This window comes from Fusarium mangiferae (genome assembly GCF_900044065.1).
Source record: "Fusarium mangiferae strain MRC7560 genome assembly, contig: FMAN_scaffold003, whole genome shotgun sequence".
Lineage (NCBI taxonomy): Eukaryota > Fungi > Ascomycota > Sordariomycetes > Hypocreales > Nectriaceae > Fusarium > Fusarium mangiferae.
Window position 1 is genome coordinate 1,204,834 of NW_024573923.1, and position 13,834 is coordinate 1,218,667.

The 13,834-nt window shown below is 48.6% G+C and overlaps 4 protein-coding genes across 4 annotated transcripts; 2 read left to right on the plus strand and 2 right to left on the minus strand.

The window, feature by feature from the left end:
- Nucleotides 1–274: 274 nt before the first annotated feature.
- On the minus strand, nucleotides 275–1,990 carry FMAN_04704 (putative RRB1 protein, involved in the regulation of ribosome biosynthesis; the record flags this gene model as incomplete). The annotated part of the gene is made up of 1 exon (XM_041828557.1): nucleotides 275–1,990. One exon carries the CDS (start codon nucleotides 1,988–1,990, stop codon nucleotides 275–277), a length of 1,716 nt encoding a protein of 571 aa, XP_041679408.1.
- A 948-nt stretch (nucleotides 1,991–2,938) lies between these two features.
- On the plus strand, nucleotides 2,939–3,955 carry FMAN_04703 (putative SWR1-complex protein 5; the record flags this gene model as incomplete). Its single annotated transcript, XM_041828558.1, has 2 exons — nucleotides 2,939–3,243; nucleotides 3,298–3,955. The coding sequence occupies 2 exons, from the start codon at nucleotides 2,939–2,941 to the stop codon at nucleotides 3,953–3,955; spliced, it is 963 nt and encodes a 320-aa protein (XP_041679409.1).
- Nucleotides 3,956–4,395: 440 nt separating this feature from the next.
- Nucleotides 4,396–5,347, plus strand: FMAN_04702 (uncharacterized protein; the record flags this gene model as incomplete). The annotated part of the gene is made up of 2 exons (XM_041828559.1): nucleotides 4,396–4,746; nucleotides 4,805–5,347. The coding sequence occupies 2 exons, from the start codon at nucleotides 4,396–4,398 to the stop codon at nucleotides 5,345–5,347; spliced, it is 894 nt and encodes a 297-aa protein (XP_041679410.1).
- Nucleotides 5,348–5,822: 475 nt separating this feature from the next.
- On the minus strand, nucleotides 5,823–8,104 carry FMAN_04701 (transcription factor; the record flags this gene model as incomplete). The annotated part of the gene is made up of 5 exons (XM_041828560.1): nucleotides 5,823–6,105; nucleotides 6,159–6,242; nucleotides 6,296–7,801; nucleotides 7,854–7,953; nucleotides 8,008–8,104. 5 exons carry the CDS (start codon nucleotides 8,102–8,104, stop codon nucleotides 5,823–5,825), a joined length of 2,070 nt encoding a protein of 689 aa, XP_041679411.1.
- Between the last annotated feature and the right edge of the window lie 5,730 nt (nucleotides 8,105–13,834).

The following is a 13,834-nucleotide window of genomic DNA, read 5'->3' on the forward strand; positions in this document are numbered from 1 at the left end:
CCATATCAAATGGCTTATTTTCTGGGTGTTGATATTGGATAGAAGAGAAATAGAGTCTATTCTGCCTGGAAGAGGGAGAAAAGCTAATGTGTTATTTTACCGAGATGACTAGATCTATCTCACCGAGTAGCGAGAAGTGGATGGCTTCAAATCAATCAATTACCGCGTAACACGAGCTGGGGAGGCCTAAGGACGTCGTAGGCTCTTACTGGGCTCTTGTGTGTTCCAGACACAATCTTAAGCCCCCTATAACCTCCAGCGTGTGTTAGTGGTCTCACCTCTTGAGCCTTTTCTTGTCGGGACCATCTTCCTCGTCACTCAGCTCCGCGTATTGGGTTTGTGGCTGCGTCTTACTCCAGGCTTTCGTAAACATAGGGTCACTCTGGGCCTTGTCTGCGTATTTCAGTAGAGCTTCTCGTGGATCTTCGTGCAGCATGCGCGCAAGAGGAATATTCTCTGCGATGAGCTTCTCGTCCGGCTGGTTCTTCTGGAATGGTGTCTGTTGGGGGATGTGGGGGCGTCGAGGATCTTTCGAGCGGCCTGATACTGTAACCCCAGATGGCTTTGAGCTTCTTGTCGCACCTGGCACTACAATCGCATCACCAGATACGCCAACAGACTGATCCATTGTTAATTCAGGATTGTCGTCAATATGTCGCTTCTTCGGTGCTCGTGACATGACGTCTACAGCGCCTCTACTCGACATCTGCGGGTTGTACAAGACATGAGTCTCGGCATTAGCTGAACCTGTGACGATCTGATTAATCTTCGGATGCCAATCCACTGTGATTAGTGGTGACCCAGGTGTTATTTCAGTGACATGTTCTGCGCGCAGATTGCCAGGATTCAGAATGTGGAGATGGCCGGTCGCGGAGCCCGTGATGATGTTTGTCGAGTTCGGCGCATATTTGATGTTGCTCGTAGGGAAATGGTCTGAGGTTGAGATATGCGCGACTGTGACGAGAGGCTTCGTGAATTTACGAGTGTCCCATAGTTTGATCAAATCATCGCCTCCTCTTGTGACTACCATGCGACCGTCGGACGATACATCAATGCCACTGGTCCACGATTGCGGTTTATGTGCGTCGCGAATTTCTCCTGCAGGTCGTGAGAAAGGACTATTGCCACTGTACATGACCAGCGAGCCATCCAAAGCTGCTGCGACAAGGACGTTGCTGTTTCCTTGGGGTGAAGATCCCCACGCAACAGCGGTCATCTTGGTTCGACCAGCAGAGCCAGCGGCTTTGGATTTGAACACAACGACATCTCTCTGCGTCCGCTTATTGTTGATATCCCAAATTCTCAGTGTGCTGTCTGTACCCGCAGTTACACACAAGTTTTTGTCAGTGGGGTGCCAGGTGCCAGTTGTGATTTCGGATATGTGGCCCTTGGTATTGTGCATGTCACGAAGGTACATGTCTCCCTTAACAAATTCGGTAATAATATCGCCATCCCGCGACAGTATCTTCGCTTGGGGATGCGCTGACACACAAAGCAAGACGCCTCCTGCTAGAGGGTTGAATTCTATGCGGTGGATAGGATGCGATTGCGAGTTAACGTCGGATGCCTTCGTTTCGTAGGGGTCGACGGATCGGAAAGATCTCAGCGTGCTGGGAGTCATAGAAGCAAAGTCATGCAACTTGACAGTACAGTCTGTGGACGCAGTTGCTAAGCGTCCTCCTGCTGGGTCTAGTGAGACTGTGGTGACAGCGCGATCGTGGGTTTTAAGAACAAGCTCGTGTGATAGAGGGAATTCATCTTGGTCGGAATCGTCGCTGTTGTCGCTGTCGGAGTCATCACTAGAATCTTGCTGCTTCTTCTTCTTCTTCCCACCACTGACTTCTGCAACTTTTCTGCGACTTCTTTCGATTTGGGCTGCGACATCTGTCTCTTTCGATTTCTTCCCAAATGATGTGGGCAAGAAAGCTCTCATAGGATCGTCTGCTGCCAATTCGGAAACTTCGATCTCGAAATCATCATCGGAACTCATGGCAAACAGTTTGGTTATCGATCGCCAAATAGGAAAAAGAGAAGGAAAGAAAGAGGTTACGTGGGGCCGAGAAGGTTGGAGTCATCTACGAATGAAGTACCTAAGTCAGGCAGTCAGGCGGTCTGGTCTGGTTGAACTTTGCCTGGCGCAGCGCTGGCTGGCTTTGTCTACCACCCCGGTTCTCCGGCTCTTTTCCTCCTAGTTCAGGACGAAGAATGTCTGGTAGATAGGCACATGCATTGATACATCCTGTCACCCACTGCTATTAGGAAAGCCACCGTGCTCGTTGGTACTGGCCAGTCTGCGTAGTCTCTTATATTTCTATAGTCGATAACAGTTCTCACTATCTTTAGGTCGAGTAACTAGTTGTGACTGAAGTGTCATTAATCCTTGTGCTGCTCATAAGGCATGTCACTATGGTGAAGTTTGGTCTCACGCCGTTTTCATTTCACCGCTAGATGGACTGTTAGGTACTCTATACGCATCCCTACGAAAGAAATACATCAATCGTCTATCCTTGCTACCGAGTAGAATTTGCTAGAAATCTCGGTTTGCCGTAGCTTTTCCCATCTGGAAGCACCCCTGCTCCCTTATTGATTTACTCGCACTCTTTATGAAAGGACCTTGGAATTTGAATAACCACATGGTACAGGTGCATTCTTGGTTTACCCAAACACTAGGGTTAGTTCATGATATCGCTCTTAGATGAAGTCGCTGAATAGGTACGGATTAGAGTAAGCACCCCACAAGGAGTATATTTCGTGTCTCCCATCATTAGTAGGTAGGTGAGTGATGAATGCAATGAATGTATTGATTGATTGCTTGATTGGCAACCTACCAGGACCCACTTCTTAAACTAGCGCAGATCTGCACCTTACCTCACTGAGTTATTCAACTTCACGCGACAGATATAATAGGGCGCCAAGTTCCAACATCACATTTGCCATAATGCCTCCAGATTCTTTATTGGACGAAGATGAAATATATGTATCCTCAGAAGACTCAGACTTCGCTCTGGATGATTCGCCCGACCAGACGTCCGATCACTCTGAATTAGAAGATTCCAGCGACAAAACAGCCAACAAAAGAAGTCGCCCACACGATGAAGCCGACGCAGGATATGACAACTCGGGTGATGAGGCGATCATAAAAAGGGGTGAGAAGCGTCGTAAGAAAACGCAAGCAAAAGGCGTACATGACCACGACGAGGGTGAGGGCGGTCTGATCAAGACTCGTAGACAGCGTGCCGCTGAGTATGTCTCTAGTATTTACATCCCTCGGTGCGTTTCACTGACAAGGACTACCAGGAAAGAAGAGCGTCAATATGCGACAAACAACGAACCAGTCACTATTGATGTTGATGCGCTATGGGCACAAATGACTTCCAAACCACCAACTCCGGCAAACAAGGACGAGCGACCCAACGACGTAGACACAAGTACCAGCTTCATCAACAACCCAAACGACTCAGCTGAGAACAAATCGCACCCAACAATATCCGACCACTCGTCAACAATGATACGAATCAAACGCACGTATAACTTTGCTGGTCGAATTCACACAGAGGAAAAGCTGGTTCCGCGTGACTCAGCCGAAGCAAAGCTTTATCTTGCCTCACAAGGTCAAGAGGCGCCCAAAGATAGCCCTGAAAAGAGCATTACCAGAAAGGCGTTCCGATCAGCCTTCGAGCCTCAGGTAGATCTTCTTCCCCATCGGACAGATCTGAATCTCGGAATGGCCGCCCGGATCAAGGCTGGCAAAGAAGCACAAGCCAAGAAACTCAATGTTGTCGAGAAGAGTCGTATGGACTGGGCTGGTTACGTGGACAGGGAAGGCATCAAGGATGAGCTTGAGTTGGCTGGCAAGTCCAAAGATTCATACATGGCCAGAGAGGACTTCTTAGCAAAGAGTGAGGCCCTGAGAGAAGAGGACTCGAGAAGGGCAAGGCTTGCTGGAAAAGTTTGATCCGCCTATGCTGTGTTTTTGGCGTTTTGGCATGATAGATACCATGGGACTTGACATCACTTTCAATAAATTCCGGGCGTTTACAAGGTCAGTAGGTATATCGGCCTACCATTAGACCAGGCATATATAAGATAATCAGTATTGAGTACATCAAAGGGTCTCCCAAACACCACTGGCTTTTCTTGATTCTTAAATATCACATACCAAGCGTTTGTTTTGTTCATGATACTTACCATGATCATAAACTACTCCGTACCTAGGTAGGTACGTAGGTATACCTTACCACTCGATCACGGGCATCCATAGCGGGGCAGCCTTGTTATAGTGGGATGCGAGGCTGAAAATTACTCGGTACCTCATCAGCAGCCAAAATTTTCTTGCAGCATCATAATCCCAGCCCGGTGCTTACCATTGCTGACCTTGAATCAAATCCGCCCGCAATGGCTATCTTAGGCAAGCGCAAGGCTGAGACTGAGCCTCTAATATCCCAAGAAGATGCTGCAGCCATTTTCAGACAACATTTCGAGGCGGAATTTGCGCCCTTGCCAGAGGCAGAAGCCGCTAAATCGAAATTCAAGAAGGCGAAACATGAGGGAAGCAGCAACGACATCGAGAGCGAGGAAGATGGGGATAATAACAGTGACGGGGACGACGGCGAATGGAGTGGCCTCTCCGACGAGGACTCTGTCACAGAGGAAGAACATAGTCCAACAATACAGGTCGTAGACCATTCGAACAAGCAACCGCCGAAACCAGCGGCAATGTCAAAACGAGAGCTCAAAGCTTTCATGGTATGGATTGCGTCGTATCGATCACTCCAGGGCATGGCACTAACAGGAAACTCCCCAGTCATCACGACCTCCAGAGCAAACAACACCCAAAACCGAGGAGTCTCTATCAGCGACTTCATCCTCCTCAAACACCCTCCCCGAGGACGCACCCTCCCTTCTAGCCCAAGACCTTGAACTCCGACGACTCCTTGCCGAATCGCATCTTCTCGCGCCGGCCATTTCAGCATCGGGTACCACTATTGCACCAAAGGCTTTTGCTGCAGGCCGTACTCGTCAAAAGGCTACGGACTTGCGCGTCCAGGCTCTAGGATCCAAAGTGTCGATTCACAAGCAAGAAAAGATGCCCATGAACATGCGCAAGGGTATTGTTGCTGCGGCAGACGCGCGAGAAGCAAAGCGCCGGAGAGAAGCTAAGGAGAATGGAGTGATCCTCGAACGAGAGACTGGTAAGAAGAAGGGGCGTAGAGATAGGGGAAGGGACGTTGCTGTCGACCGACCGGGAGTTGGTAGACTAAAGGGGGCAGAACTACGCCTGAGCGACAAGGATATCCAGAGCATAGAAGGGGGCAGAGATGCGTTTGGTAGAAGAAGCCGGCGTTAGCACAGTATATAGAACCCACTTTCATGCGCCCAACAAGACATCGTCACCACTTCAAGCGACTGCCTTTAAAATGGCATGTAAAAGGCAACAGTTTCTTGTTTTAATCTACCACATGTAGCCATTCCTAGTCTGCACAGTCTCCCTGGCATAATGCCTAGGAATACAGTCTTATGCAAGGAGGAACCATATATATACAAATGTTTCCTTGGTCCACTTCAACTTAATACGTTCGTGATGCTGAGCTACTTGAGAATCTTCCCAGAAGCTACCAGAGTATGAATCTATTGGGGCCATATTTTAAGCACATGTAAGCGCTTGCAGGTAAAAAAGAGAATTTAAAATATAAACAAAGGAAAGGTCAAGGACAGCGCGCGCATATAACCATTGCAAATTTCCACCAAATTTGAAGCCATAAATCCCTTAAAGTCATGATCTGAGCGCAACTAAAATGACAAAATCGTACGCAGGTGTGCCGTTACATCATACCGCTAGCGTTGATAGCAGCCGGTTGGCTCATTGTCATGGGCATGCTGAGTGTCTCGAGACTATTATATGATTGCGTGGGTGCCATACTTGAAGGTGGGGTTGAGCCATGCGCAGCAGCGTTCAGGGAGCCGGTCACATAGGCGCTATCAGAGTGTGGGGAGGCTTCTTCGAGTGAGCCAAGGTGGTCATCACCAGAGAAATCCTCATCTTCCTCGCCTGACAGGTTCGAGGAACCATCTCCGCCATCTTCACGGCCATGAGTACGCTTGTGTCTAGTGTAGGGTATTAGTGACAACTCCGTTACATGGTTAGGTGTGCAACATACTGCGCCAGATTATCAGATCTTGAGAATGCTTTACTGCAGTGGGGACAGATATAAGGTCTTTCTTGTGTATGTGTTCGCACGTGTCTATACATCCTTCAGTTTAGTCTTTATACCATATAATGAGGCAGCGAACTTACCGCTTGAGATGTTCCAAACGCTTGAAAAGACGGCCACAGGTGGGGATGGGGCAAGAGTGTGACTTCTGAGGATATGGACCGACTTCCATGACGGTGGCGGAGCGAGCGCGTCTGACAGCGCCGTTGGGAGCAGGAACAGAGCGCCTCTGGTCATTGACATCACCAGAAAATTCCTCACTAGCAAGATGGGGAAACTCTTGCTGGTGCATGCCCATTGAGTGGGCAGCAGGGCTTCCTTCCACGGTCGACAGGGGGGTCCCGTGCCTTGACATATTCTGGTGGTGTTGGGTATTAACAGAAACTGCGGAGGTGCTGTAGGAGAGACCAGGGGGCGAGTTGTCTGCCGATTCATCACTCTCAGCTACGGGGCCAACTGAGGCAGAAATTGATCGACGAAGCTCAGAAGGCCGGTGGGAATGTGTGTGTGAGGCTGCTTGGGCAGTAGCAGCAGGGGTCGAAATTGCCGACATAGATGGAGGAATGGATGAACGCCGCCTTCTCTGCTTATATGTCGGTGAACCTTCGATCACAGAGTAGACGTTGTTTGTACCATAGGGACGAGAGAACTGAGGACCCGCTAAGTTAGAAGGGGGTAGCTGAACCATGCCGTTAAGGCCGTTCATGCTAGCCATATGGTCAGGAATGGCCGAGTACAAGCCTGTTTCTTCATTGGCGATATACGCAGGCTCAGCCGAGATACCCAAAGCCTGTTGAGGGGGGGTAATGGGTTCGAAAGAAATTCCTCGATTGCTGTAATCCTCGTACTGAGAAGAGACGAATGAAGGGGCTGGCGAATACTCGAGACCATAAGCAGGCATGGAAGCATGGCGCTGGTGTCCTTGAGTAATTGGGACACCATTATGGTTGTACTGAACACGGGTGAAATCAGGTTCCCTCTTGACAGGGACGGCTTGGGCCATTGGATGGGGCACCGCCATCGTGCCGTAAGGTACCATTGCGTCCATCCCCTCCGCCAAAGGGGGCATGGACTGGGGCATCATTGTCGGGGGAGGAGGCATCGAGTCCATCGCACGCATAACTGGGGAGGTGGACTGGCTCTGAGAGAATGCAGACTGCTGGGCGCTGAAAGAGGAGGAGTTGGCTTGTTGCGCTTTAGTCAGTTGCTCATAGAGCGACTGAGATGAATCGTATTGAAAAGACAGAGCCGGTTCGCTGACAGCAACGGTGGTGGCTTCCTGACCCATCTTCTCACGCTTAAGATCGCGTTCCAGCGCGTCAAGAAACAGACGGTCGTGTGGGACACTGTACCAGTAAAAGACCTTTTGCTTCTTTTGTGTTCGGATGCAGTTGTTCTTGTAGAGAAAGTCGAGGAAGGCGCTCTTTGGCTCCTCCAGAGAAGCGTCGGTTCCAGACTTGAGATTTCGCAAGTCGGAGAAGATACCCTCCTCAAACTTCTTGGAGTTCTTGACAGGACGGCCAAAAGCCTGGAATCGGAACGACAGACATCTCACGATATCTGTACCAGAAATGTGAAAAAGATTGTTCCTGTGGTCAAGTTAGTGACCAAATCCGTGATTGACAGTCAGTCTTATCTCACCAGAGAATGCAAGAGACATATTCGCCAGTTGGCAACAAGAATCGGCGAATGTACTGGTCGGGCTGCCAGTCGACAGGGGCTGAGATGAGAAAGTACTTCACTAACAAAGTGTCAGAAACACACAAGAGGCAATTTTCTCACTTCGAAAACTTACAGTTGTCAACTTGCTGGAGAGCAACTTGGGCATCATGAGGCAGAGCTTGCTGAGCCTCAGTACTCAGCATGAAAGTTTCTGGCTTCTGAGGCGCCATTGTGGAGTGTTGCGGATACATCTTGCCGGGTTCTGAGAGTGTTGTCTATAGTGACGTGACCGTGGTTGGTCAGTCGAGTTGATGGCGCTCAACGGCCGGGAGTCGTTGCGAAGCGAACCGAAAAGTCTGGCAGATGGCAATCGAAACCTGTGGCGAGCAAGTGATGACGGTGCAATCAACAGTTTTAGCCAGATTCAATGAGAATGAAATGGTCGAGGCGCAGCCTGGATCCGAGTATAAATAATGATGGGAATGATGCTTGTTGACCAAAATTCGAGACCAGCCCGGAATAATGGAATCGCTGCGCAATGCGATTCAAGACTCAGCAACCGCGTCAAGCGAATGTGACTGAGAGGCGTCTGGAGTGCAACCGTCAAGGCGTAGGCGATGGTGGGGGATCGAAGTCGAAGTTTCGCGCGAAACAAGAAATCGAACCAGATTAAAGCTATAAGCAAGCAACAACGGGGAAGCAAGAAGCGAAAAGATATCAACAGAGCCGTAAAGCAATGTTCATCAAGAGCGAGCAGTGGCTTCGTGAAGGAAAACGAAGGACAGCTGAAAGCGTGGCGGCGCGTTGAGGATGAACTTGAGACGTCGGGGGAGAAGGCGGCTTCTATTGAGTTGGAAAGAGAAACGAGTTTGAGGGCAACTCCGGAATGGGTCCGCGGAGTGTGGAGCGAGGGGAGAGGGGAGGAGGGAGGAGTGCAAAATGAAGGGAAAACAAAACGACAAGAGGAAAAGATTTCGGAAGGGAAATCTGAGCGGGCGAGCGAGGATATACGGGGGTTTAATGAGATGTTGTGTGGGAGAGTGTCGCGCCGATGGGTCTGGGTAGCAAGTAAGGCAAAGGAAGAACAAGGCAAGTAAGTGAGTTAAGAGAATGGAGACCCATGGAAAGGAGGACAAAGTAACCCAAGGGCAAGTACCTGGGCGCGGACAGATGGGGTGGGTTCCAATTAGGTTGGGATTGGACTTCTAGAGCACGCGCCAACCTGGAAAAGTGAACGACGGCGTTGCGAGGGCGGGAGAGCAGCCACATACCACGCACGGTGCTTTTGGGGAGGACCCAAGTGGGATGGAGGGTGGAGGGCTTGCTCGTCAGCAACGGGAACAGCGGAGTCAATGTCAGAGCATGATTCAGCGTGCCAATCAGAGACAACAAGTGGAGGCTCATCGTTTTGCTTGTGCTGGAACTGGCACAGTGTGTCTTCCTCTCTGCTTCCATTCCTACCTCATCCACTGCGAAAAATAAACCCACCTACCTAGGAATAGATGGGAACGATAACGGGCTATGGATGGATTCAGGTCACCTTTGATGGAACCTGCAATAGCTCTCTATTCCATGTCATTAATCCCCTCCTGCTTCTGGTCTTCCACTTATACATACGCCTCTACCCTGTCACTTAGCAATTACCCAAACACATTTTGGTCTTTAGTTTATTCTAGATTAGAAACCCCTGGAAGACCAAAACTGGACCACTCTATTCTTGCAGTCAGGCGGAACCCAGGTTAACAGACTCGCAGGGAGATATGAGCCACTCTATCCGTACGGTAATGCATTGTACTGCACAGTGGCATGCCCTATAGTATCACAATAGAAGTCTGATGAAGTTTATACTGTTACGTTCAACACGGTGCCTCCGCACAGAGTGCTCCAGTGCCGAAAACACAGTCAGGCTTGGAGCCTTGGTGCTAGCTTGTGCACGCCCTCATTCTTTAATATTAATTACCGGTATGGAGCTGGCTGGAAGGCGCCGTGGAGCTGATTCTAAGTGACTTTTGAAGGGCTCCCAACACAAACGGCGATATTACTACGTATAATGTAGGTGAAGAAACAATAAAATGGGAAGATTCCCCGGCAGCTTGCAAAGAAAAGACGGGAACATCAACAACGCCAACAAAGTCTTTCGCTATTGGCTCCCTTGACTACCAGGTATACATAACATCGACAGGTTGATTCCACGCCCCTGCTTCAAAACAAACCCACGCTCCCTTCCGCGTCGGACGAGACTGACAGAATAGGGTTGAGGCCGAAAAGATCGACAAGGGTTGCGGAAACAAATCCAGAGGTGCATTTGCAGCTAAGCAACGTGGGTAACGGCCCTCATTCTTGTCTTTGATTGCTGTCTTGCAACCATCATAATTCACAGAGACAGTGACTGGGGGCATGGACGCAACAAAGCCCCAAAGACTGAAACGTAAAACGCAGTCGGGTCATGGCCTGGCCGGTGCCGCTTGTCTCAGCCTAATAATTGGATCTCAAAGGCCTCTCTGGAGTCTAGCTTAAAGGTTTGTGAGCTAATCTCAAAATTGCAACACACACATCACCCGGTCATGGATGCTAGTGGGATTCAGTCAGTAACATCTCAACTTCAGTGACGAGTAGGCCAGGTGTGCTTCTACCTCAGATTCCCTTCGATGGTCGGATAGTAGTTATTGTGTTAAATTTTCAGTGGATTCGAAGACTTGGAGGAAGAACAGGGAGCGGGATTTTCAGAGATGGGCATAACTACTAACTATTATTACTATTACCTTCGTAGTCAGGAAGCCTGAACCCATCGGATGCTTTAGCGCTGTCGGCCAACCATGCTTAGTTTTCGGTTTCCATCAGCTTTGAAGCCAAAGTTTCCCACAAATGCCAACCACAGAATGTGGCTTTTGTCCAAGCGAGTGTCGCAATCTCATCGTATTTTCCAGAGTCAATCTCGGAGATCACTATCATACCATGCATTATAGTGTTCCTGCTAAAACAAATGGGGCCAATTCATGTTCAGTACCTCGGCCGACGCTCTCCTCGCAAACAGCGATTCCGATATTACCAGGCACCACATTATTAATATGCAGGAACAGTCCGATTACAACGTGGGTGGCCGGTATAAGCTACGATCATAATGAAAGCAATAATTAATGGCCTAAGGCCATCCCTTGGTAGTCAAGAAAAGGGGCTGATAATGGCTTCGAAGGTAAGAAACCATCTACATGTTTGATTACAACCGAGCACAACACGAGTAGTATGAGCAGATTGAAGCGAGATGGGTCCATTCTCCCTTGAGAATCCCCCAACCGAACACAGTCACAGATTGCTCATCTTGTCACTTTCGAGCCTTTGAGGGACTGGTACATAATCTCAGGTTCGTGCATACAGATCGCTCGTTGTATATGCACGACATAGCATTCATTATTTATGCTTGTTGAACAACCAAACTTTATTCATTTATGTGGAGAAACTGAAGTGTATTAACCACAGACACAGTGATCATAATTAATAATGTCCCAAAATGTTCGCCAAATTCATGGGAAGGTAGTTTTATTTGCCATGTGTTTCCTACTACCAATAGGTACTCCGTACAGTCAATGACTACGTCACACAAAACCATCAAATGTAGTTCGAGAACTGGACATGATGGATACCAATCGTCAATAAAAACATTACATCGCAGAATTCGATATTGGCAGCGCTTAATTGCAGAGGTCAACCCCCAAGCCACAATGTAGTTTGCAATGCCATATGGCTGGGCTATCACTTTGTAGAGAAAGTATTTTAGCGAGAAGCCCATGTTCCCAAGGGTAATAAGGCCCAGGAGGAGCGGTCGATAAACAATCCCCAGCTATTGACGAATCCTTGAGCTAGAGTCCACTCAGCAACGTCTGCGCCATCTTCTTTTGACTCCATCCTCCGCTTTTGATCAGAAATGCCGATGTGTTCCGCTGGTCAGTTGTGTAAGTCCTGATGCAAGACAAGGATATCCTTTCGGCTTACAGGATCAATTGTCCACACATCCCTGCCAGGGCTGTGTGAAGACAACGTCTTCATCGAGGTGAAACATACCCGCTGGACTGCATCAGAGACCACCTCCTCGCCTAGATGCCTGTGCACCAGTGATGCAGGACATCTGAAACCATCACACCCCTTCAAAGTATCCTGGATTGTGATCAAGAGTGTAGCTGGGCTAGCTAGGTCGTTGGGTTACTGTGTTTTACGATTTGAGAAAACATGATCGAATCATCTTCGCACTTTGCACCTACTACCCGTTTGTACATTCGACCTATTAATTGTTTTTATATTGATTGGACACGAGCATGTTGTTTTATGTACATTGCCATTTTCTGTGGATTAACAGTTTGGTTGAGTGGTTGAGAACTCTGCACTTGATTTTCAAGTGTGAAGTAGCGGGGAGCCTGTTGAGCTTGTCAAAAGAGTTTGGGTTGTTTGGCTACCAGAACTTCATATTTTGTCTCAAACTCCGATCATCACAGCTTTATATCGACACTATACAAGTGAGCATAGTATTGCGTAGCTTCCGTGTCGTTAATTAGAATACTACTGTACAATATACGTGCCATCATGGTCTCTCACACTCGCAGCCAAGCAACTAACAAGATCATTCTGGATACGAGTAAGACTTTCTTTCATTTTCTCAATTTTCCCTGGACCTGGGGTTGACTCAACATTGACAAGTCACAATGAGATATCTAAACAGGAACCAGTTATGTCTGGCTTGCAGTCAGTGGCCTTCACTTCATCAAATCCTCAGAATCACCATCGATAAGCCAACACGATCGAGCCCCAGTGGCTGGAAAGTGTGGTTGCATTGACTGCCATGGTCAACATTACCCCTGAGTAATTTTAAAATTACAACCAGATGCGCGACTTCATGTGAACCTGTGACCTCTGATTCGCGCTATTGCGGGCCACTACAAGTCTTGGATGTCATGGCCTCATCTGTTACTGCAAACTGTGCCGAATCTGCACTTTATTCCAAGTAACACGAGTCACTTCCTGGTGGCCCAGTGACTTGTCTGTCCACATACCAAAAGGTGCATCAACCACAGCTTTGGGGGTAAAAATAATCTCTCATTTCCTGACCGCAAACCAACAGTCGAGCGTCTATCCTACCAATCCTACATCAAATCCACGAGAAAATGGCAGCGGCTTGCATTCACTGGGCCTCATTCCGTTTGACCTGTTTAGCACTTGATAGCCAAGGACTTCGCCGAACGGGCCGCCACACATCTTTTAACGCTGGCGTTTCAAAAGCTGGTGTGTGCCCAAGTTAAAGTTGAGCGTCTGGAAGCGACCAATCACAAATTCAACAACATTCCCTGTCGGCGTCACCCAATATTTCTCTAGTCAAGTCCCGCAAGGGGTCCAGTTTGAGGTGCGTCTCGGCTGCCCCATTGGCTGTATCAAGTCTTCTCCCCAGCATCGTCTTTATGCTTCATCTTCGTTCCAGCCTCTTGTGTTTTTGTTACAAGCCAGAAATAGCATCAATACCATGTTCATCAAACCAGCTGGCAGGGGATGGCCGCCGATCGGGCTGTTTCCCGGCGGTGGACTAATTCTTACGTGTTTGTCTTTCTCTCACTAGCATGTCAAGGATTAAGCTGATGGTTATCTTCCTGTCATCATTGTCACCTCCTCGTCAACTCAGCGCTAATCTGAAGTTTCTCAGTCGAAGCCTGAAGGGTCAGAATGGTGTCAATCGTGAACTTTCGATACCAACGCAAACCTGGGGGGCTTATAATCTATCGTTTCGAAAAATTGGCCTGTGGTTGACCAAGATCACTCTCATAAACTATGTACAACCGTTTGTACCGGTATAATCCACCCGCCTTTCAGTTGATATGACTGCCGCAAACGGAATGTTCTCTTCAGCTGAGAACTCAATTTGGTTGACTAGGTTTCTTCCCTGCTACCTCGAAGACAAGATCCTGTAATTATTAGCACTG